We start from the raw sequence: 24,926 nt of genomic DNA on the forward strand, positions 1-24,926 counted from the left end.
GGTGAATGACAGAATTGTAGCATTGTATTGGTTGCCCTGCCACTAGCATCCATTAGGCTTTTACCATATAAGGCAGCTTTTTTGCTGAATGAAGTATAGAATGTACTGTTAAGTGATCTTGGTTGGTCCAACAAAATCACTAATTTGGTAAGGCTGCATGCCAGAAAATCAGTGTTGTGTTTCATTAACCAGTGATTTTCTGTGGCTCAAAAAAGTGGTGAACTGTACATCAAAATTATCATTATACTTTAATAATTTGTCTTCAACTAAATCTACATGAAAAATCATTATCATATATTTATTTTATCGGAGTTTTCATTTGTTGCATAAATTGTCAGTGATTCTTTTCCTTTTTTGGGAAGGAGCAAGATTTTTGAATTTGAAATAATAATGTTGGTTTTATATATATACTTATTCCTGAAAATTATCTAAAGTGTTCTTTATTTTTCATGTAATTCAAAAAATTAAAAATTAGAATTCATAAATCTTTAATAGGGTAACCATTGTCATTTGTACAATTTTATCATGGAAAAAATTATCAGTTGTAGTATTTAGAAGGTGTAAATTAGCTGTTTGAAAAATAAAAGTAACAAAATTAGGAATAGTATCAAATGTTTAAAATTTTTGAAAAGTGCACTACTTTGTAATACAGGGTGGACCAAAAAGAATATATGTATTTCAAACTGATATATTTAGTAAACTATCGATAGTAGCGGTGTGCTGCGGGTATCGGAGGAACGAGTGCATTGTCTAGTTTGTGTCCATGTCCACCAGATGTCAGTTGTGCTTGGTTACAATGACGTATTCACAGTTGTTGTAAAATGGCTACGCCACAGCACAAAAGCTTTTGTATTCTTGAGCTTGCGAAGTGTAATTCCGTGATTACAGTGCGAAGACGTTTCCGGTTGAGGTACCAAATTGATCTTCCGAATGGATGGAACATTCGCAGATGGTACCGTCAGTTTGTTGACACAGGTTGTGTATGTAAAGGAAAGAGTCCTGGCCGCCCTCGTGTATCTGAAGAAAATGTCGCACGGATTCAAGCTGCTTACCAACGTAGCCTTTCAAAATCAACACGTCGTGCCAGTCGGGAATTGCAGCTGCCTAAAACAACAGTTTGGCGTGTTTTGAGACGCAGGTTAGTTATGAAGCTGTACAAGTTACAGCTGTTACAGGCTCTGAATAATGATGACAAACATAAACGTGTGGAATTTACTGGCCAGATTCAGGATGTTATTGACAACGATAACAATTTCTCAGAACGGATCGTGTTCAGTGATGAAGCATGTTTTCACCTTAGTGGGAAGGTGAACAAACAGAATGTTAGAATTTGGGGCCTACAGAACCCACATGCGCAAATCGAACATTGTCGAGATTCACCTAAAGTGAATGTGTTTTGTGCTATATCCTGCTCATCTGTTTACGGCCCTTTTTTCTTTGATGGAAACACGGTTAACGGTCCGCAGTATCTTCATATGTTGCAAAACTGGTTGTTTCCGAGACTGAACAAGGACAACCTCATTTTTCAACAAGACGGGGCACCCCCTCACTGGAATCGTCAAGTTCATCAGTTTCTGAATGAAACTCTTCTGAACCGTTGGATTGGACGTCAAGGAGCTGACGATTTAGCACTTTTCAGCTGGCCTCCACGGTCACCGGATTTGATGCCGTGTGATTTCTTCCTGTGGGGTTTCATCAAGGACACCGTCTATGTTCCTCCACTACCACAGAACCTCGATGAGTTGAAGAACCGGATCCGTACTGCCATTACATCAGTGACACCGGACATGCTTAGTCGAGTATGGCAGGAATTTGAGTATCGGTGTGATATTGTTCGTGTCGCTGGTGGAGGACATATTGAACACCTGTAATCTAAACTAGAGAGTTTCATAAATATGTGTCCCAAGTTCCATAGTTGTATGTCTTACAGTTTATTAAATATATCAGTTTGAAATACGTATATTCTTTTTGGTCCACCCTGTATACTAAGTTTGAAATAAATTGTTTATATTAGGATAAGAAATTATCTTTTCAATAATTTTGAGCTAAATCTTTATATTCAAAAATTGCAGAAATGGTAAAAATGTATAGACAGAAAATAATTATAACTTTTTGACATATGAATGAATTTAATAGTTGATTTGAGATATTCTTTGTTAAAAGCTACAAAGATAATTTAATAAAGAATATTGCTTTTAGATTTCGAGTTTATCCAATAAATAGAAAGGATATGAATAGCTAGAACAATGATTGGCATTTTGAAAAATTTAGTTCAAGAATTTCTAGTTTAATCACTAAAGGAAAGAAAATGAATTGTGTTTAGAGATGCTCTTAGTACAACATTGTCAATAATCAGAGTAAACAAATGCATATTTGTAGAAATAATTCTGAGTTTGTTAGATCTATAAGAACTTTCGCTAACTTTTTCAAGAGTATCATTTTGAAAATTACAAAAATATTACAATAACCAACATTGGAAAACCATATTTGGAGATTTTTTAAACAACAATAGATTGAAAGAGCCATTTTGTAATACTGTTATTTAGCAGAACTCTGGATTATTGTGTTTTACTGTATGATTTGGAACCAGAATCTATTCAATATTTGTAGTAATAATGTTCACAGAAATGTTTATGACTGACTTAATTTTTTCCTAAGAACAGTATTGAAGATAATTTTGCAATTGGAAAATATTTTCTCATTTTATTGAATGATTATGGACTAGTTATACCATATTATGTTGCAGTCTATATTTATATAATTTTATAGAAAATTACTCTGATAATTCAATAGTCATTGTTAATTTTCATAATAAAAAAAAAGTATGAAATATTAATTATATAGACATATGATAGTGTCCTTTAATGACAAATCTGATACAAAATAATAAAATAAACATTTTTAAAAAACCAAAAATCCTGAAAACAAGAAAACTTTCATGACTAACAAATGTTTTCAACCATATTCAACAGTCATCATCAGGTTAACATATTTGAGAATAGAATATAAATTAGAACGTACAAAATTTAAAACATGGAACATAATTTTATTGACTGGGATCATATGGTTCAAGAATGACATAGCCATACAGTAAAGGTTTTTAATAAATTTCAAAAATGAACTTCTACACATTTGATATAATTTCAATGTCCTTATAATTTATGGCAGTTGTCCTCTTGTTAGATTTCTAGCCTCTCTAGATATTTAAGGTGGGTCCAATGACCTATGATTGTCATAAATTTTGAATTGAATTGTCTCATACATGCAAAAATCCATTTTTGAAATTCACTAAAAATCTTTACTGTACAGCTAAGTGATTTTTGATGCTTGCAATCTCTGCCAATGAGATTGTGTTCCATCAGTTTTAAAATTTATAATTTTTAATTTATATTCTATTTTTGAATATGTTAACCTGTTGACTATTGAACATGGTCAAAAACATTTAAGTTTAAGTTTTATTGATTGCTGGATCTTCTGGGTTTTTTTAAAACTGTTTATTTTATTTACATCCAGTTTTAAAAGATTGCAGCATTTTTTGTACAAAATAATGAATAATAATAGTTTTTTGTTTATAAATTGACTTACTAATTGTGAATATTCAGTTTGATCATCAAATTTTTAAATTCATGTAATGAGTACAATATATAAAACAGGAAACACACATTCAGTATTTGATGTAGATAGACAAAATGAAAACAGTCAGTAAAGAAAATTAGTGAATCCATAAATTATCCCAGAATCAGGATCTTATTTGGTTGTTTATTAGAATATATAAAAAGTAATATTTTTGGTTCCATTTCAGTTAGAGTGGATAATCTGCAGCATCAAAAATGCAATTATATTCTGTTATTGATGTTATTGGCATATATCATATGCCAATAACATATAATACATAAATATATGATAAAAGAATTTTAATTTACATAATATATATAAAATTAGTTTTAATTAAATTTTTATATTAAAAACATTTTATATACAGTAGAGAGTCGTTAATCCGAATCGCCGGTTATCCGAATGATTTTAAGTCGGACTGTGTCGTGCTGAATCAAACGTTTTTGGTACTAGATTTACTTTTAAAGTATAATTTTCATGTTTTTATATTCTTCAATATATTTATTTTGTTTGTAAAAAATAAAGAAATAATTTTTAACGATACAATAGCCTCGGTTATTATTATAAAAATTTTCGTTAGGCTTAAAATCGACGAAAATTCAACACGAAGCGACACGCAACAGAGAAAAATTCAACACGAAGCGACACACAACGGAGAAAAATTTGAACATCGGACAGGTTAATATATTTTTTCGTACATAATCGGTTATCCGAACAACCCCAGTCCCCAATTGATTTGGATTAACGACTCTCTACTGTATTGATAAATTACTATGTATAAATAATAATAATAATAATAATTTTTAAAACTGCAGACATACTTAAAAATTTTATTCTTAATTAAAATAATGTAGTTTTCTAATATATACAGTAAAACCCCAATTATCCAAGTAATGTGAACAGACCAAACCTCAGATAATCAAAAACTCAGATAAAATGGAAGACCACAACCATTTTGTATTAAAAATTACAAATATGAAAGATTATATAGTATATCATTTCTAAGCTTCTTTTTATACCTTAGTGAATTTAATTGGGCTGCAATTTGAAAAAATTGTAGACCTATAAATTCCCACTGTCTGTTGTCTGTCTTTCCTTAATCATCAAACAGTGTTTGTGAGAACAATGTTAGATAGATAAAAGTCAAGACCAGATATGGAAAGCTTAGGAGCAGGAGACCCAATGAATTATATATGAACCTCTGGTCTAGACTAGAAGTCACATGAATTCAATTAAAAAATTTTCCCCTTAATAGAGTTACATAAATGACCAGCATGACACTTGTTATCAGGAAAAGTATGATATACAGGGGCAAGACACTACAAATTTGAGATGAGAACATATTTCTTAAATTGAATAAATTAAGAATATGAGTAAAAATTTCAGCCCAGCATTGTGACAATGTCACAATAAATAATTACTCATTATATATAAGAACATTTTTTTCATATCATTTATTATACAGTTAATATGTACAATAAGAACAAAAATGTGTATTATTGTAGTTACATTTTATTATAAATGGTTTGTTTCACATTGAAGCTAATAATAACAATAACAACATAACAGAAGAAAATCATGTTATTGTATGTATAATTATTTTAAACTTTCTTTTATGAATTACAATATAAAAATGTAGTATATTCACTTACAGGCTTACCTCAGATAATCAGGGTTCTATTGTTTATTCATTGAGAATTCACAAGTTTGTTGAATAGAACATGTTAGCTAGTGTGTTTGGACTTAACATAAAACAGTTTTATTTATGAAATGGATGAGGAAAAAGTATTTATTTATCCCTATTGAAAGAAAAAAAGACTTTTATTTGCTTATTTGTTTTGTCGAAACTGTGTTTTCTTTTTCTTGTTTTGTTTGGTGTCACGACTTGGTGAATTCATAGACACTTGGCAAATTCATCTATTTAATCCATAATCTTTACAGAGAGGCGTTTTGGGCTTTTGCTCCTCTTCAGTCTGTTACGTAATTATTTATTGTATATTACATATTATGTATTATGGTCGCATCCTGTACTTCGGCAAGGAGGTAAATGCTTGGGGAGAAGTGTTTAAAGTGCTTTGGAATTATTAAATTTCATTAAATCATTCCTTTATTAACAGAAGACTCATTTGATATGAAGCTTTTTGAGAAAAAGTTACATTTCATTATCATTAGTAAGTTATTCTGACTAAAGAAACAAAATGTAAGAAGAGAACTGAATATGAAACTGAGCTGTGAATGAGAATAATTATTATTATTCAGTTTCAGTTGTTCATGTTTTTTTTTTAAGACTGTGGGACTTTTAAGACAAGACTTTGGCAAAGCCTTAAAAGTCTTTTGTCAAAATATACACAGTAAAACCTGTCCAAAACAGAAACTCTGCCTAAAATGAAAAAATTCTTGGAATGGTGCCATTTTCTGTGTTAAAAAACCCTGTTCAAAACAGAAACCTGCCAAACCAGAAAAATATTTGGTATTGTGCAATTCTGATTTACACAGGTTACATTGTATATGATTGTGTGCTGAACATGCATATTAAATTTGTTTAGATATATATATATATAGTAAATGGTAAATAATTTAAATATTTTTCAGACTACTATTATTTGGGATGCTAGTACAGGACAGTGCACACAACAATTTGCTTTTCATTCAGGTAGGTAAAATTTGTTTAGCAAATTATCACTATCACATTTTGAATAATTAAATATTTTGTATGTAATTGTTTATTTTTATTAATTAGCCCCTGCATTAGATGTTGACTGGCAATCAAATACTAGTTTTGCATCTTGTTCTACTGATCAATGTATACATGTATGTAAATTAGGGTTAGATAAGCAAGTGAAGACATTTACAGGTCACACAGTAAGTAATAATTAATACTTACTTCATTGAAAAACATTAAAATTCATTTATTTAAAAAAGTATAGTTTACAATTATAAATTATCTTTAATTTTACTTTATGTTTTAAGAATGAAGTAAATGCTATTAAATGGGATCCTCAAGGTACATTACTTGCTTCATGTTCGGACGACATGACATTAAAGGTAAGATTCAATATAGTTTATTTTTTTCATTTATTAATTTAGAGACACACAATTTTTATTCTTTTTAATTTATTTTTATTATTTATCATAACAACATTATTACTTAGTAGACATTAGAACTTATATAATTTTATATTAAAAATTGAAAACCTAATATATTTTCTATTTAACGTGCTTTTTAGTTAGACTGGTAAATTAATTCACAATTCATTATTTTATCAAATGAATATATAAAATATTTTATTTAATAATTATTTGAAAATAATGTAATTAAATTCAGTTTTTTCAGAATTAAAAAAAAATTTTTTTAACAAATTCATAAATGATTTATCTTAAATCTTATATTTTTTTTGTAAAATGTATTTGATATTCATCTTTTATATTTAAAAATATTTAATTTGTATTATTAGTCAGATTTTTACATTTCTGACCTAAGTGCAGAATATTAAACATTGAATAAATTATTTCAATTATTTATTTAAAAGACAAGTAACAATTATTTAATTTTATTTGCATATATTTGTATGTTGAGTTTGGGTAGTAGAATATAATATGCTTTACAAAGAGGTTAAAGAGATTGGCAGGTATAAAATGTTTTAGATCTCTCATATTTTCTTCAAAGTTAAAAATTTCATGTCATGTAATAAAAGATTTATTGTGAAATAAATTTTCTAATGTCATCCCTTTTGTTTTAAATAAGAAAAGAAAAACTTTTTTAAATTGTTTTCTTTTTATCTTCTATCTTACTAAGTTGATATTAGAAAAATAATATGCAGATGTTTTTTTCTTACAATTTTGAAGTTATGAACTTTTTGGAGGCATTATTTATTATTTAAGAACTCTACATTTAAAGTATGATTAGACATTTTATTATAATTTTTGTAATGGAATAATAATACATTTTTAGTGAATTATTTCATCATGAAAATGTGAATTCAAAACTATGAAATTTTTTTTTTTTTTTTTTCTGATGATCATGTAGATCATGTAAATAATGTACTTGAAAATAGCTGCTTAGGAACTCTTGTTATTTCATTTTGTCATTCTCTTAAATTGGTAATATTAAAATATCTTAACATTGTCATACAGTGATGACTGAGAAACTTTGTGAAAATGCTACAGAAGATATGACGACATTTCTTACTGTTATCGCTTCATATTAGATAATTACAATCCATGAGTAGGTTGTCACAATCTAGTTAATGAGTCATACATTCTTGTTATATGTTAATTTCTTTTATGGTGTCTTTATGTTGGTAAACAGTTTGTGACTATCTGTAAATTGGTATGGTAATACGTAATATTTTATTAGTTGTTATTTAGGTTTAACAAAATATGGTTTTAATTAACTACATATTTAATAATAATAATAATAATAAATTACAAGTTTTTATTAAAAATATTTATGTGCTTAAAACAAACAAGGAAATTTATCATTTTTTTCTATTATTATTTGAAACTCTCTATTGTGGTGCTTATCTGCTGTTTTGGTGTTTAATTTAATTACAAAAGTATGTATTAAAAATAATTACACTTGTATATAATATGAAGCATTTCCACCCTCCCTTATATAAAAAAAATTTATAAACTAAACTATTTTTAAGTCCCTGTTAAAAATGCAAATTCTCTCTTATACACAATTATTCATTCCTGCCTACTTTATTATCTTTATAAGTAACTAATAATAATAATGAAAGAAAGTTTGTTAGTTTAGCATATTCCTGAGTAAGTGCTTTTTATGTGTGTTGCACTAACTAAAGATTTTTTAATGTTTAATTTATACATGTGTTAAAATAAAAAAAAGAATTAACTAACAATATTAAAATGAATTATACAGAACAAATATCAAGTAGGTTTTTTATAAGATTAGATTTAAAGTTTGTTTACAATTCTTTATTAATGTGTGAATTACATGACATTTGACTTTAATGCCTATTTTTATGTTGCATTATATGAAGCTGATGAATTTTATAGTTATGTAAGTGTTTATGAGTAAGTTTGGTATTGTTTGTTTTAATAAAGGTTGCTGATATTAATGATAGAACTACATAATATTAATAGTTCTGATATTAATTTCATAATGAATAATTGAAAATGAAATCATTTTTGATAAGTAATTTTAGCTACTTGATAATGATTGTGTTGAAGTGTTATTGTTGCATAGTTTTCAGCTTAATATAATATAATATACTGTTTTTCTTTTCATATACATTACTTGTATGTATTAAATATAATACCAAGCTGCCATCATAAAAAATTCTGTAACACATTAAATTTTTTATAATGATGGAAATAGTACATATGTTGACTTAGAAAAAATTCATAATCTATCTTGAAAAATAAACCCTTATAAACAGATTAGGAATTGGTTTATTTCTTGCAAAGTGCAGACTTCTGAAGTTCTTTGATTTTCATATGTTACTTTTTATTTAAGAAATTTCTCTCTTAATAAGTATAATTGTTCTGAAATAAACCTGTGTAAAAAAACTGCCAAATTAAATTATTTTCCATTGTAAAATAATAGAAATTTTTTACTATGTAGATTGGATGATTTTTAAATTTCATAATTTTATATCAATTTGAGTTATTTATTGAATTTACAATAAATTTGATTGTTGGACTAAATGCTAACAAAAGCTGTTTAAAACAATAAAATTACTTTGTTTGAAATCCAAAATTTTCAGTATGATATCTTCATCAAAATTTTGTCAATAATGGATCAATAACCCTGGTTCCGGTACAATAAAAACTGAAAATTCTAGTAATATAATTTTACATATGTAATTTAAATAATAATCAACTTAAATAATTTAACTTAATTGACTTTGTTTTTTTTTATTTATTTAAATATAGTCTATGATGATAGTTTTTTCCAACTCTTGATGGCCTTTAAACCTAGGTTTATTGTGGCTTCAGGTATCATACAATGCTATTTGTATAAATACTTCATAAAATAAAGTATTTACTGTACTAAATATAGCCAGTTGAGTTTGAAGTTTGTATATCCTCTATATAATCTGTTTTCTTAGTGTATTCTGACTGTTTGCACTCTATAGATTGTAAACAGTCAGAATACAAACAGAAGATTTAAGAAGATATATTGCTTTCTTCAGGCTCACTAGTCAAATCTTTGACATTTCCAATATTTGGCTAATCTCCAGAGAACCTTCCTTATTTGCTATCTCTTTTTAATATTCTAATCTGCCGATTTTATTTATAGAAAAATCCATCAAGATTAGTATCCAATTGAATTTAGGCAACTCTACATTTTTTCATTCATTTCTGTTAGAATTATGCTGTTTAAAAGATTCCAAGATGCTACTAGTGTAAAGTGATTTTTTTTTGTAGAGAAAACAATTAATCAATAGTATAATCTTTGAAAGTCCAAAGTAGGCTTAGGTTATACTTTTAAACCTTGAACAATTTTATTCCATTTTTACATTGATTTTCAAATGTTTTCTGTTATTAAAATTACATAGGAAAGTTAGAAATTAAGATTCCTTATTTTATTTTGAATGTTAAAGTTACAATATGGATTCAGTTTATTTTTTGTGTTATAACAGTTTCATCCTTTTTAGCACTTATAATGGTGATACATCATTAATCTGAACTTTTGTAATGTTTTAATTTTTTTCCTCCTTTGAAAGCCTGGATAAATCTCCTAACAGTCATTACATAAACAAGGGTTCAGTTAGTGCCAGGCCTGGACTTTGTGCAGGCAATAAATAACAAAAATTGTTAATGAATCAAAAAATCTGAAAAATAAGTACTATATGTACAAATGAAAAAAAATCTATTTATTATTCTAAGCCTGAATATGTACAATAATGAAATAAAGTTAGAGAAAATTCAAAAATATAATAAAAGATATTTTATCTAATCAGAAAGAAATATAAACAAAGAACTTTCCCAACAATTTAATTATTACTCCTTTGTGTCCTTTCTATCTTAATTTAAATTTAATTTGTATACTAGTACTTTTTACATATTAACAGGACTTATTATACTGGAAAATATGGATGCAGATATTTAGTCTTACAGATCAAAAATAATGTTTTTTTTTTAGTTCACCTGTAACTAAATAAAAAACATTATTTTTGATCTGTAAGACTAAATATCTGCATCCATATTTTCCAGTATAATAAGTCCTGTTAATATATAAAAAGTACTAGTATACAAATTAAATTTAAACTTTTCCAACACTCGGGTACTTAAAAATTATTAACTTATAACTATCTTATAATTATCTCCACAAAACCAACAAGAAAATTTGAAATTGAACTATATAGGAAATTCACAAAGAATTCTTACAGCTTAAATTTACCTAACCATCACCAAGAACTTCTATGTTAAAAAAATAAAAATAAACAACGCTTTTAGCCCACGACTATAAATTAGATAGAGTTAGATAACCTAATAAATAGGATTTAACAATTTGGAGGGCTTATCACACCAAGGTCGACAGAAATAAGGACCAGATCTTTTACAAAAAAGTTAGTCTTTAATAATCACATTTCAGATTTAGGTAAGAATGCATTTTGGGTACAAGGACCCCTCATCAGCTTACAAACACATGGCACCAACATAATAATTATAACACTAATAGTTTACCAATACAAAGGAAATGTGTTATAATAGGAAAGTGTTATAATTATTATGTTGGTGCCATGTGTTTGTAAGCTGATGAGGGGTCCTTGTACCCAAAATGCATTCTTACCTAAATCTGAAATGTGATTATTAAAGACTAACTTTTTTGTAAAAGATCTGGTCCTTATTTCTGTCGGCCTTGGTGTGATAAGCCCTCCAAATTGTTAAATCCTATTTATTAGGTTATCTAACTCTAACTTCTATGTTGTCACAGAAACTTGAAAGCCTTTCCTTAAACCTCATTCGATCCTTAGCTTCACCACCTCCTTATAGTTCAGTTAGTGATGATGTTACATGAATATGCCCACTTGTCCCCATGTACATATTTAAGTTGCTAACATTCATTTAATTCTAGTAATCTTTTTATTATTTTGTGTCATCTTCCTTACAATAATTTTTTTTTTCATTTCTTTGTAACTTTTGGTAACAATTTGGGGTGGAAGATCATTCTTTTAATTTCCGGTGGAAATCTCCCTTCCCGAGGTGTCATTTCTGGGTTCAATGACATAATTGGTCGCTGCTAGCAGTCATTGTAGTAAAGTGAGTTTTAGTTTTTAGAATTTTGTCTGTGTGAGGTGTAGTAGTCTATTCTTAATGAAATAAAATGCCCCAAAATAAATAGAATAACAAACTAAAAATAATCCCCAAACAAAATAGAACAGGTTGGAATTGACTCCTTACACATCATTGTACAAAGATGTATCTTGCAGAAATAGTAACTTTTAACTTCTTCTTGGATGTCTTCAACTTCTCAAACAAGTGCATCCTGATTGTCAAAACCAAGAATGCAAGTTGGGAAAAAGTTTCCCAGTGCCAACTATTTCAGAAATTTAAAATGTCTTAAGCATTGTGTGATCACACACATTGTTTGACAACAGTATTTTTTGATGACAAACATTCATATTGTGAAAGCAACAAGTGAATAGGTAAGGTACTAATTGATATTAATCATGGTATATTGGTATCAGGTAGACAGAGAAATAAAGTGTGGATTCTTACTTCTGATATTCACTATATTTTATGCATTTAGCATATATAAAAAGTATTATTAACAATGTTTTCAACAGTTGTTAATAATACTTTTTAGTATAAAATGAAAAAAAATTTATAATTTTGTTTTTATTTAATTGAATTGTAAATATGTTTATATTAATTAGATTTTCAGTTAAATTACTTTTAATGTATTATTTATTTTTACATTTTTTAAAAATATTCTAAAATCTTTATTTATTTATTAAAACATAGTATATATAATTTTATATGATATATATACAGTCAAACCTGTTTTTATGCGCTCTTTTTATGTGCGATTTTTATTTGTGCGATTTTTTTAATGCGAATTTTTAATTTATGCGGTTTTTTTTGTGCGATTTTTTATTTGTGCGGTATAGTTGGCGACTAGTCTCGTGCGATTCGTCATGTCTCACGTTGACTTATTATAGCTAAATAAACTTATTATAGCATAAATGCACTTATTATAGTAATATTATTGCATGAATATGCGAAAAATGAAATAATTTACTTTTTAAGTCAACAAAACACCACCTGGACAAAAATATGTAAAACAGACGATAGACCAGACGATGCAGTCAAGTGCTGACATCTGTTGTCAATAAATTCTATTTCGTACGGTTTTGAGTTATTTTCTACATGAGACTTTTTTTATGCGTTCCCTATTCACCGCATAAAAAAAATATATTTTTAATTGTGTTGCGAAAACTATTTTTTACAGCCATTCGTGAAGTTTCGTGCGATTTCTTTTTATGCGTTTTTTTTAATGCGGTCCCTATCCCCCGCATAAAAACAGGTTTGACTGTATATATATATATATATATATTGTATATGATTTTGCTAAATGGTTTGTAAATGTTTTATTGAATTTCAATATTTCAACTTTTCATTTCTATATTGAAACTTAAGGTTCTAAATTTATGTAAATTTATCATAATTTTATTTTGATGATAAAAATGCATTTTTAAATCTTTTTTACATATAGATTTGGAGTATGAAACAGGATTCATGTGTACATGACTTACAAGCTCATAGTAAAGAAATTTATACAATTAAATGGAGTCCAACAGGTCCAGGAACAAATAATCCAAATATGAATTTAATATTAGCGAGGTAAACATTTACTCTTTTAACTTACCCACAATAAAAAAATTATTAAGTATATTAATTGAAAGATTTTAAATATTGCTTTAAATAAATTGATTTACTTTTAATTTTATAAATTGTTCAGTTCTCTGTTTTGAGATTTAACTTGAACATTACATCTTTAAATTTGAATTTTTCTAAATAATATGAAATTATCTTCAGAATACTTTTAAAATTAAAGAAGAAAAGTTAAATTTTGAATTTATTTTTAGTGCTTCATTTGATTCAACTGTTCGTCTTTGGGAAGTAGAAAGAGGAGCATGTCTTTATACTTTAACGAAACATACAGAACCTGTTTATAGTGTAGCATTTAGTCCAGATGGAAAGTATTTAGCTAGTGGGTCTTTTGACAAATGTGTTCACATTTGGTCAACTCAGGTTTGTAACTTTTAATGATTGCTTTTTATTGGAATTTCTGTTTTTTATTAATTTTTTAATTATAAAACATTTAAATTCAAAACTAATATTTTTATTGACATTTCACATTTATAAAAAGTTAAATCATACAAATCAACGAAAGAAACTAAATACAGTATTTTAGATTTTGCTTAATTTAATGTGCTGTATTGTAATTTAAATAATCATACTTTATTGTGTGTCAAATAATATTTTCAGATATAGCCTGTGAATGTATGTATGTAAAGTATAATATTTAATTTTAAATTAGACTTCATTTGTACAAACTAGTTTTTAAGTTATTTAAGGTATGTAATTTAATAATCATTTTATTTTCAGTTAGAGTCATATATTTATTTATACTATTAATGATGTGACAATGATTTAGTACTATTAGAGCAATGAAATAAATGTAAAATTATGATATACATACCAGTAGAGAACTTTGAAAAATCAGTAATTACTTACATTTCATGATAACAAAAAAGAAATTTTGAAGTTGATTAAAATTTGGCTTTTTTTTTCTTTTACTAAACAATATAAGAAATGATCATAAAAGGTACAATTAGCTTATTTGATGTTAAATCAGTAGTTTATTTTAAAACTAAATTTACAAGTTTGAATGCACAAGTATTAAGAATAGAAGTAATAGATTGAAAAGCATATGATGTGAGATGCATTTGTAAGCTTATGATCATGGAAGTTGTGCATTCCAACAAAGAAAGCGTGTTCCTAGTAGTGGGGACATACCCTAGTGATGAAATTTCCAGCAATGAATTCTACCTGTTGATAGCAACAGCTGTTTAGCTGCTCTGCCAGGCATTAATTTTTTTTGATGAAAGCTTATACATTTATTATATTTAGTTATTATAATCAAAACTTTTTATTATTAATGTATGAATAAAAAGAGAAGATTTATTATTAATAATTTGCTATATTTTTTCACTTCCATTATAATTATTTATTTACGTTCTGTCTAAACAACCATGTTATTTTATTTGTCTTAATTTAATATTTGTTGCAATAATTCAATTATGTCTGTTTTGTTATCATTATCTACTACAATCTTACTTTTCATAGATCTAGTCTTTTCATATAGACATTATCAGAAAAATATACATATGAAAAGATATTTACAATAAAAATTAATATAAGCAATAAATTTGTTATAATTTAATACATTAAATATTTGTTCTAATAAAGTGTATAATTTTATTTTGAATTAATATAATTTATTAATAATATATAAACCTCATAAGTTATATCAAGCAAAGCAATCACTTGCCATGCCAAGTAAAGGCAACTAATAAGCTTATTATATTCAAAGTTGTTAGTTTGTTGTACAGATTTTGAAATTTTACCTATTACAAATTCTCAGTTTCTGATGATGATGATGATAACATATAAAGCTGTAATATAAGATCTAAGAAAATTTAATCCTATATATTTCAATACATAATCAAACAATATAAATTATCAAAATTTTGATCATAAACAGAAAATGGATTTTCAGTTTTTTAGAATTATACAAATTATCATCATTGTTTCTGATTTAAAACTTTATGAAAAATTTCAACTTGATAAAAACTTTGCAAATTAAAGTTTAGTATCATTGTGCAAATGATCAATAAATGCTTTGCATTCACTGATTCAGTTTTTAATTATAATTCTTTGTGTCTTAAAAATTCAGTTTGTGATTTATGTTGATGAAATTTTACAAAGCCACAAAAATTACTATGTAAATTGTTTTTCAGAAATAAAAAAATGAAAAGGTTAGTAATTTTAGTGTAATCAGTTTGTGATCAAATTAACAAAATCAATTACAAAATTTTTCTGTATCATTATATGATTTTGAATTTGTTTACATTAAAAAATTACATGACAATCAGTAAATAACATATTACTAAAAGATAGACATTTCATATGCAGTGTGACCCCAATTTATGAATATACTTCATTCTTGAAAATTTTTTGTAAATAGGATTTCCATTATTTTTTATAGTTGAAATTTTACTCATTTTGCATAATCCAATCCGGATAATGTAACCCTTGGTGCCAAGATGGCGGCTTGTCTTTGATTCCAGCAAGGAAACAGTGGGACGCACGTTCTAACCTATTCTAATAATTTGGTTGCTAATAATTATGGTAATTTATTAGAATAGGTTAGGTTAGAACGTGTGTCCTACTGTTTCCTTGCTGGAATCAGAGACGAGCCACCATCTTGGCACCAAGGGTTACATTAGCCTCCAATCCTACTATTTGTTTTCCAAATAAATACAAAATACATGATTATTTCATTCATAAACATTGGTTGATAGATAAATATGTATTTTGTATTTATTTGGAAAACATTTGAAAGTTATTTACTAATTTTAAAAAATATTAAGAGGATATATAAAAAATGAGATAAGGAAGTAGTACAAAAAGAAGCAAATATGTAAGTTTTCAGACATTTCTTTGTTTAATGATAAGAAAAGAATAGTTAGATAATAAACAGAAAACAAGTAAAACAGAGTAGAATAAAATTGTTTTTTAATTAATGAAATTACAATAACTATAGGAAAAAGAAAGTTGTTTAGAAAAGTGAATTTTTACACTTCTTCATAAGAGATGAGTTATGACATTTATTCTACAAATGAAACAAAGAGAATGTATGTAGAACATTTTATCTCATAAAAGAAAGAGATTTAAAAGAAAAACAGCTTGTTATATTGAATTTTTGTAGATTGAATATTTGCAAGTAGAGATTAAACTAATCACACCTAACAGATATCTTCTAGAAACATACTTTGTTTAAAACAAAAAAATCTTATAAGTGCTTAGCATATATTATATCAAACTACAATATAACTAATTAAAATGTTAAAAAAAATATTTTATTCATCATGATTGAAATAGAATAATCTTCAATATAAAAACTTTTTAATATTTTAATTTATTATCTTTCATTACTATTTTTATTTTTATGTATTGTTTTTGGGAGTCTGATCATTTCTGATATTGTAGTGGCATTTACAACACACTACATAGACTACATAAAAATTTCCATTTGAAAGGAAATCAGAATTTATGAAAATCATAGAACTAAATTAAAATATTACCAGTACATAACAATTATACTTAGTGTATTTTCTTGTCTTACAATTGGTTATCAACAAGTAAACTTTTTTATAATCAGACTTATTACAATTGAGTCAGAATGCACATACAAAATTAGTTTGACCTTATTTGTAAATAAGTTGTTTGCAATTTTTATGGTTCTAGTTTTTTATTTAATTATTACTTAGTCATGTATTTTATTACAGCTTGTGACAATATGTAATTAACATTTTGTTATTTTTTTCAAACTTTGCTAAAAAGCAAAAAAATTATGTTATTTTGATTTTTAATTTTTACACCCAGCTTTAATTATGACTTATGTTTTCAAAATTAAAATAAATTTATGTTTCATTTAATATCTGTATGTTGTTTTGTTTCAATATGACTTTGATTGTAAATCTGTTAACATTATTATATTGGGAATAAAATTATCTATATGTTAAGTTAGATTCATTTACATTGTATAAGTGATATTAAATAATTTTTTTATCATGATTCAACAAACATTCTTTTGGTTTTTTTCCTGTACAAAGTAAATTTCATTTACTTACTCTATTTGGTGATTAGTTTAGGTTTATATTAAGTAATTTTTAGTTTTTTATGATCATTTATTAATATCAGATTTAGAATAAAAAAATGTATTTAATGATACAGAAACACATTAGTATTCTTTACATCAAATGAATAAAAATGAATTAAAGTTTAAGTTAGTTGTTCAATGTTTTCTTTTGCTAAATGTTAGATATGTTTTCACTATGTCTTTAAACTTTGAATTTCTCGTATTTCATAATTGTTTGAATAATGAAATTTACCAAAAAACTAATTATGATAAGTTAACTTGAAAAAGTATATTCTATTACAAAAAATGGGTTATTTCATGTCTCTTTAATGAAACCACAATTTGTTTTGTTTAATATATTGTTCTGTTATAGAAGTATGCAAATAAAATTATTTAACGGATACATTTTATGTTTGTTAAATTGTTGGACATATTAATTTTGTTAATAAGTTTTTCCAAAAATATATTTGAGTAAGAAGTTCACTGTTTTATCTATTAAGATTTAGTATTATTATAATGAAAACTGTTATTTATTGTTCAACCATGTAAAGGTTGATAATTAATATAATAAAAATTAAAGTTTTTTCTTTTGTTCTTATCAAAGTTTTAGATATAAATTTTTAAAGAATATAAACATCTTAATAAATGGCCATATGTATATAATATAGAATTTTGTAATAAATTTTAGTATTAGAAGAATTTATTTTGTTAAAATCTCAAAGTATATGCTATTATTTAAGCTTATTTTGTTTGGATTTAAACTTTTGTAATAAATATCACAAGAAAATTTTATTATATTTGTTAGACATATGATTTTCTTGTTCTTTTATCAGCAATTTGTCTAATAAATACAATGATATTTTTACAGTGTTTATATATTAAGGCAATCACTAATTGTGATTGTCTAGCATAATGGTATCCTTATAACCTAGTGAAATTAATTCTATGAATCTTCATTTCTCTTTATTTTATCCTGAATTGTAACAATTTCATTATCATGAAAATAAAATGAACTGAAATTTCAGTTATAAAGTTTGTTCACAAAAACTTTATTAGAATAGTAGATTATACTATATTAAAAGAAATATCTTTATAGGTTTAAAATATTTATTTTATGTATTAAATACATGTAAAATATTATGAATATTTAAAAAAATTTATTATTTAAAAATATGAAGAAATATGTTCTACTTTTACTGGATTTTAATACCTATAATTAAAAAAAGCTATATCTTTCCAATAATCCAGCACAGCCTTTTTTTTTTTTTTTTTTTTTTTATCAGAACTAATGCATTCAGTGTAAAGTGAGTTGAAATTTCTGTTTTGATCAGATCTGATGTATAAATTAGACTGAAAACATTGATTCTGATAAACTTCATGCTGTATTATTATGGAGTGTGACCTTTTTTAATTACCAATTTATTAGTGTAACTATTTTGGATGAAATTTATAAATTTTAAATGTATTATAAGTTTTAGTATTAACATTTGATAAAAGGTGTGTTGGTGTGTTTATGTTTTTATCTATCTGATTCAGATATACTCAAACTACTTGAGAAGTATCAGTTGTACATTCCATCATAAATCATTTGTCTGATTGTAACAGTTCTGTTGTTTACATATTTAAATTTTAAAAAATATAGAAAAAAATCATATCTAAAGCAATTTATTTGTAGGGTTGATCTGTTAATAGCAAAATTTAGGTTTAATAATAATAATTCAAACATGAAAAATAATTTTAAAAAATTAATACATTACTAAGGACATTAGATTAAGAAGACATTTTTGTGATACTTCTGTAATAAAAAATAATTATTTTTGTATTGTTGTTATTACTAACAATTTGAATTTGTTAGAAAATCTGAAATTTAATACAATGTTACAAGAAAAATATCAAATTGTATTTTTCTAAAGTTGCGAGTCATTAAATACCGAAATTCATGTCTAATATTGCTTGAAAGAAAAATAAAAAAATTTAGGTTATTAATGGGCATAAGTTAGATTATTGTGAAATCTATAATTTTCTCTAAACTTTAAAAGCAAAAACATTTAAAATATTGGTTTGTAAATTATGTAAGAGATTTATTGGTGAAATAAACAATTTATAACAGTTAATATAATAAATTAATACAAAATATTTGCGTATTCTATACTCTGGTAGTTAAAAATTATTTTATTTAATGCTTCAGTTATTTTTCTTTGCTTTGTTGTATTGTAAGTCATGTACGCATTTTAATAATTTAATTTACAGTTGCTTCTAAAATGAAAATGCCAATTTTTTCAGTTAAGCAATATTTATAAAAACATTTTAATTTAAAAGTGAATAAAGTTTGTTACCAATTATATAGTAGTAGTAGTAATGAATAGCTAAATGTGATTTTCTGCATTTCCTGATTTAAAAAAATGTCTGTTATGTTGTTTCTTCAAAACTTACTAGCGTTATTAAAAGCACAGCTAATTTTTCTACATCCTAGACCAGGGATGGCAAACAGTTTTGAGTCCATGTTCCATATAGCAAGCATAATTATCTTTTAAACTGTTTGTGCACCAAATTTTAGACTTTGAATAATGATATTTACAGAAATGAAATGAATATGCTTTTAATTAGAGTAAACATAAAGAAATTGATTGAGAAAAGGATGATAATATACTAAACTGAATATAAAACTATGATATAAAAAGACTGAAATTAAGATAAATTGGAATTTAACAGTAAAAAATAAACAAAATTGTATGTCATGCCAGATAATTTCTCCCAACATGCCACTTTGGTCTTTCATGCCATAGGTTCACCATCCCTGACCTAGACAATATAAACTATTACATTCATATTTAAACTTCAGCTTTAATATTTTGTCGTCATTAAAATTTTTAATGAAATGATATTTTGCAAGTTGCATTATATAATAGAAAAATTTGAGTAATACAAATCAAATATTGAACATAAATTTTACATGATAAAATTATTGGGATATTGCATTTTGCAATTAATAAAATTCTCTTTGGACATCAATGTTAGTCCTTTTAAATAAACTAAACATCAACAATATGTATAGTTTATTACAATAATAATAATTGATGAAGCAAGAGAGAGGTTTTAAAATAATTTCACATGTATTGTAGGAATTTTGTAAAACTGAAGACCAAACCTACCTACTTATTTATATATATTCTTAAAGAATTAGCATTATATTTAAGTTGAAGATAATACATATATTATATATTAACAATTTTAAGATGGTGATTTTGGAAAATATAGGACTGAAATGGTATTGAGTGAAACAGATATGAAAAATTAAGGTGTAGAAAGAAATTAAAGTGATCATTATATGAACAAATGGTTTTGAATTTTTGGAAGATATGTTTAATATATTTTATTCTTTATGTTTATGACATTTCTTTTTAACATCTTTAGAGATGTAAGTTAGAATTATCCTCATACTATTATATTGATTGTCCACTACTACTATTCATCATAGCACAATGTTATATAATTAGTAGTTACTGCTCAGTGATTTGCCCTTTAAAGTTGTAGTTATTATCAAATAGGACACAATATGTTGCCAATAGCAAATTACAATATGTTATGATTAGCATTAATTTACTGGTCTTGTGTTATTTTGTTATTATAAATTTTAGTTTCCAATCTGTTATCTTTGTCTTTCTTTTATTGTTTTATTAAAATGTTTAGTATTATATCATGAATTATGTGAAATGTATTATGCTGAACTAAATCTCCACAAGGTACTCGTGAAGACGGAAAGCTGACGGAGACGAACAGCTGCAAGACTTTGTTTATTTTTCTTTTCAAAACTTTTCAGTTTTCCTTTTCTGTTATTTTATGTATATAAAAAAATATATAAAACACCTTCAGACACTCAAATATATAGTATTTTAGTAAACTTGAAAAAAACAGTAATAAGGCTAATGATGAGTGCTACCAGTTTATTGGATTTATTATTATTGTACTGTTCGAACAACAAAGTATAGTATTGTTCGTATAGAACAATGATAAGATATCTCACAACATTGCAATTTATTACCTATACCGTATATCTTTACATAATTTATTCAAAAACAATAAATTAAAGTTTGTAATTAGAAATGCTTTTGATTTATGACAATTTATAATGTCTGCCATATTGTCTTATGTATACTAGTTAGGGATGACAAACTTGTGGCACTCTGAAAGAAATTGTTTGGCATACATTGTATTATAATACAATGTATGCCAAACAATTTCTTTTTTCATTTATTTTTGCTATAAATTCTGTTGTTTTAATTTTGGTGGATTTATTATTATTATTATTATTATACTAAACTGAACATATTATATCATTAACCTTTTCTCAATCACTTTTTAAAATTTATTTTAATTAAAGTATAAACAATTACTTTTAAAGAAACAAATAAAGTCTAAATAATTTCAAAGATAATTCTGTTGACTGAAAAAAATTGCCATCCTTGTCCTAGGTATTGCACGACATAAATATTTCAAGAGTAATCTAATATTTATGAAAACAAAATATTAAATAAATGTATCTTTTAAATTGACATTTCCTAACATTTCAATTTATTGTAGCTATGATTGCCTATATACAATTTAAATAAATTCTCTTTTACTATTATAAAAGCAAATAAAATTTACAAATACCATATTTACTCACATATAAGATGACCTCATATATAGGACGAGGTGTGACTTTAAAGATCAAAATAAAGAAAATTAGATTTATTAATACAATTCTAATTTTATTTCATTTAATCACAAGTAAAATATCAGACAGACACATTGTCTGCAAAAATTACTGGCATTTTAAACTTTAAGGAAAAATTTTGTAAAATTGACAACATAATTTGTTAATGTAAAGCTGGACAATCGGGAACCTTATTTTTTTTTTTTTTGCGCCAATTTTTAAACAGTCGAATCCACTCTCCATTGATTACACTTATGAGTTTCTCTGAATTCTGATTTCTGAATAATCATCTGTTTTCATGTGGATTAAAACTTATATGGGGCTCCTGTGTGATTTTGGAATTTCAATCTGGAATTGAATTCCAGATTGAAATTCTTTGCTTGCTTTCCCTATTGCTATTCATCTTTACTCCCGACAATATACAAGAACGATTGAAACGACCCAGATAAAATACTTATGTTTTTAAATACAAGAAGGTAAGCATCCAGTAAAAAATGCGAATACACGGTTCACAAAAATTATTTGCAAAAAAACACAGAATCTTTTGCTCGCACGTATAGGACGACCTAGTAATTTGAAGCTGTGATAAATGAATAAAAACCTCGTCTTATATCAGAGTAAATACAGTAATAATAATTTGAAATATAGCTATAAATTTTATTAATACATGAGCCATCAACTAAATCTAAATTATTCATACTTAATAATATATGTTGTTAAACTTAATAAATGCATCTTTAGATTTTGCTTCATGTTTTTAATTTTATTATATCAGATGAGATAAGTAAATTTTATGAAAATTTTACCTGAAAAATTTCAAGATTTTTCTTTTACAGAATGGAGCCCTCATTCATAGTTACAAAGGTACAGGTGGAATATTTGAAGTTTGTTGGAACTCCAGAGGTGATAAAGTGGGAGCTAGTGCATCAGATGGAAGTGTAAGTGTTGAATTTACAATGAAACTTTTTCCAGACAATATTCTTATTCTCTTTATTATTTTTACAGGTGTTTGTTCTGGATTTACGTAAATTATAGCAAGGATTAAAAAAAAAAAAGACTGAACATCACTGATTGCATAGATGGAATACTACAATGTAGTTTTTTCTGTCGTAATCAGATTGGTCTCATCCAAATCTCATCCCTCGCATCGATAACAGCCAATCATTTCATTAAAAAAAGGATGAAGTCGGACCCATAAGTGTTTCATCGGCATGTAATGTGGTTGTTTGTTTTATGTAACAGTGGACAGTGCCTTATTAGCCATAATTAATGAATAAAATGGACAGAAATGTAGAATTTGTAAAAAAGCAAAGATGAAGAGATGCCATTGCTATTGTCATTAAACATTTGTATTATAGATTGAACTTCAAAAAAAGAACAGTTGTCATTTTTTATCTAAACATATTCTGTCCTTGTAATGTTGCATATGTTTTTGTGGAAACTTTTGTAAAATACTGAAGCATTCAACCAAAATCTTCCATTTAGTGATATTTTTTATTACTTCCAAATAATAATTGGAGTGAAATTTGAAAAGAAGAAAAGAAAAATGTAACAGTTATGCCAGGAAAATGATTAAATTAAAAAATACCTGCTTTTAAATTCAAAAATGAAATTAATTCTAAAATTTTCTTCAATATTAATTAGCAAGCTTGAAAAAACTTTTTTCGTGAAATGTTGCAGGAGATTGCATCATCAATTTACTCTTCAACTGTCAACAGCAGGAACTATTTGCAGGATGACACACGACGGATTCGGTTGCTATGAACGAAAAAGCGAAAGTACCACTTATTCTCCGTACTGTAACAGTTTTTCGCATCATTGTAGTCCTAGAGACATACATACATTATATAATTTTTAACATTTTGTACAATGTGATTGTCTTCTTCAATTTCTTTGATTTGATGCAATTCTGTGCATGTTTACTACAGCGATGGAGGGTCTTTGTAGATTATTTTTTTTTATCCAACAAACAAAAAATTGTTTTATCAATAACTTAATCTAATTAAGGTTCATTGAATGACAATGCATTGGCATCAGCAAAAAAAAAAAAGTTTTGAAACAAATTGCTCCCACAAATAAGATGCCATTAAAAGGTGTATTTTTGAGTAGAAGTGCAAAATGGTGAAGGGGATAGATTATTATGTACATTGTGATTTTATAAGAATTAAAGAAAAAACTCATCACAGTCTGTTACGAGTATTTGATAGTCACACATCAAATTCGCTAAAAAGTAGGAGTAAGGTAGAGCCGCACACTATAAAGTGGTAAGTCATTTTTCAGGAAAAATGAAGCCGTTAGGAATAAATTAAATTCACATTAAATTTAATTATTTTATAATTTATGCAGTAAATATGTTTACACCATAAAAAATTCTGTCCCTTAATAAAATGAAACTTCCATCAGTGTCAGATAGAATATATTTTTTAAAAATTTTTTTCTCACCTCAAAGTTATTAAAAGCATAAAATTCTTAAGGATAGCCTATATTAAATTTTCAATAACAAAGTGGATTAATTGATGTGGAAACTAAGTTTGCAGTTGAAAGCAAACTTTGGATTATAATTAGTAATTATAACAAATGACATTAATCAGCATATAATAGATTTGAACATGTTCAATCTTCAGATTTAATAAAATTCTATTGAAATGGCTACAGTGTTGTATTACAGAGTAAACACGAGATGTACCTTTTGTCATATGAGGAATGTTAATT

At 26.0% G+C, this 24,926-nt stretch overlaps 1 protein-coding gene across 3 annotated transcripts in view; it reads left to right on the forward strand.

The window, feature by feature from the left end:
• Window positions 1–24,402, forward strand: part of ebi (transducin beta like ebi) — an 81,930-nt gene extending 57,528 nt beyond the window's left edge. For all 3 annotated transcript variants that reach the window (XM_067262366.1, XM_067262365.1, XM_067262364.1), the window contains exons 9-15: window positions 6,208–6,268; window positions 6,356–6,477; window positions 6,586–6,660; window positions 13,304–13,431; window positions 13,677–13,842; window positions 23,051–23,152; window positions 23,220–24,402. In XM_067262366.1, the coding sequence (XP_067118467.1) occupies window positions 6,208–6,268; window positions 6,356–6,477; window positions 6,586–6,660; window positions 13,304–13,431; window positions 13,677–13,842; window positions 23,051–23,152; window positions 23,220–23,249 (684 nt within the window). In that variant the 3' untranslated portion in view covers window positions 23,250–24,402. The remainder of the gene's footprint in view (window positions 1–6,207; window positions 6,269–6,355; window positions 6,478–6,585; window positions 6,661–13,303; window positions 13,432–13,676; window positions 13,843–23,050; window positions 23,153–23,219) is intronic.
• Window positions 24,403–24,926: the final 524 nt, after the last annotated feature.

Source organism: Centruroides vittatus, unplaced genomic scaffold (assembly GCF_030686945.1).
Source record: "Centruroides vittatus isolate TY-2023 unplaced genomic scaffold, ASM3068694v2 contig_1450, whole genome shotgun sequence".
NCBI lineage: Eukaryota > Metazoa > Arthropoda > Arachnida > Scorpiones > Buthidae > Centruroides > Centruroides vittatus.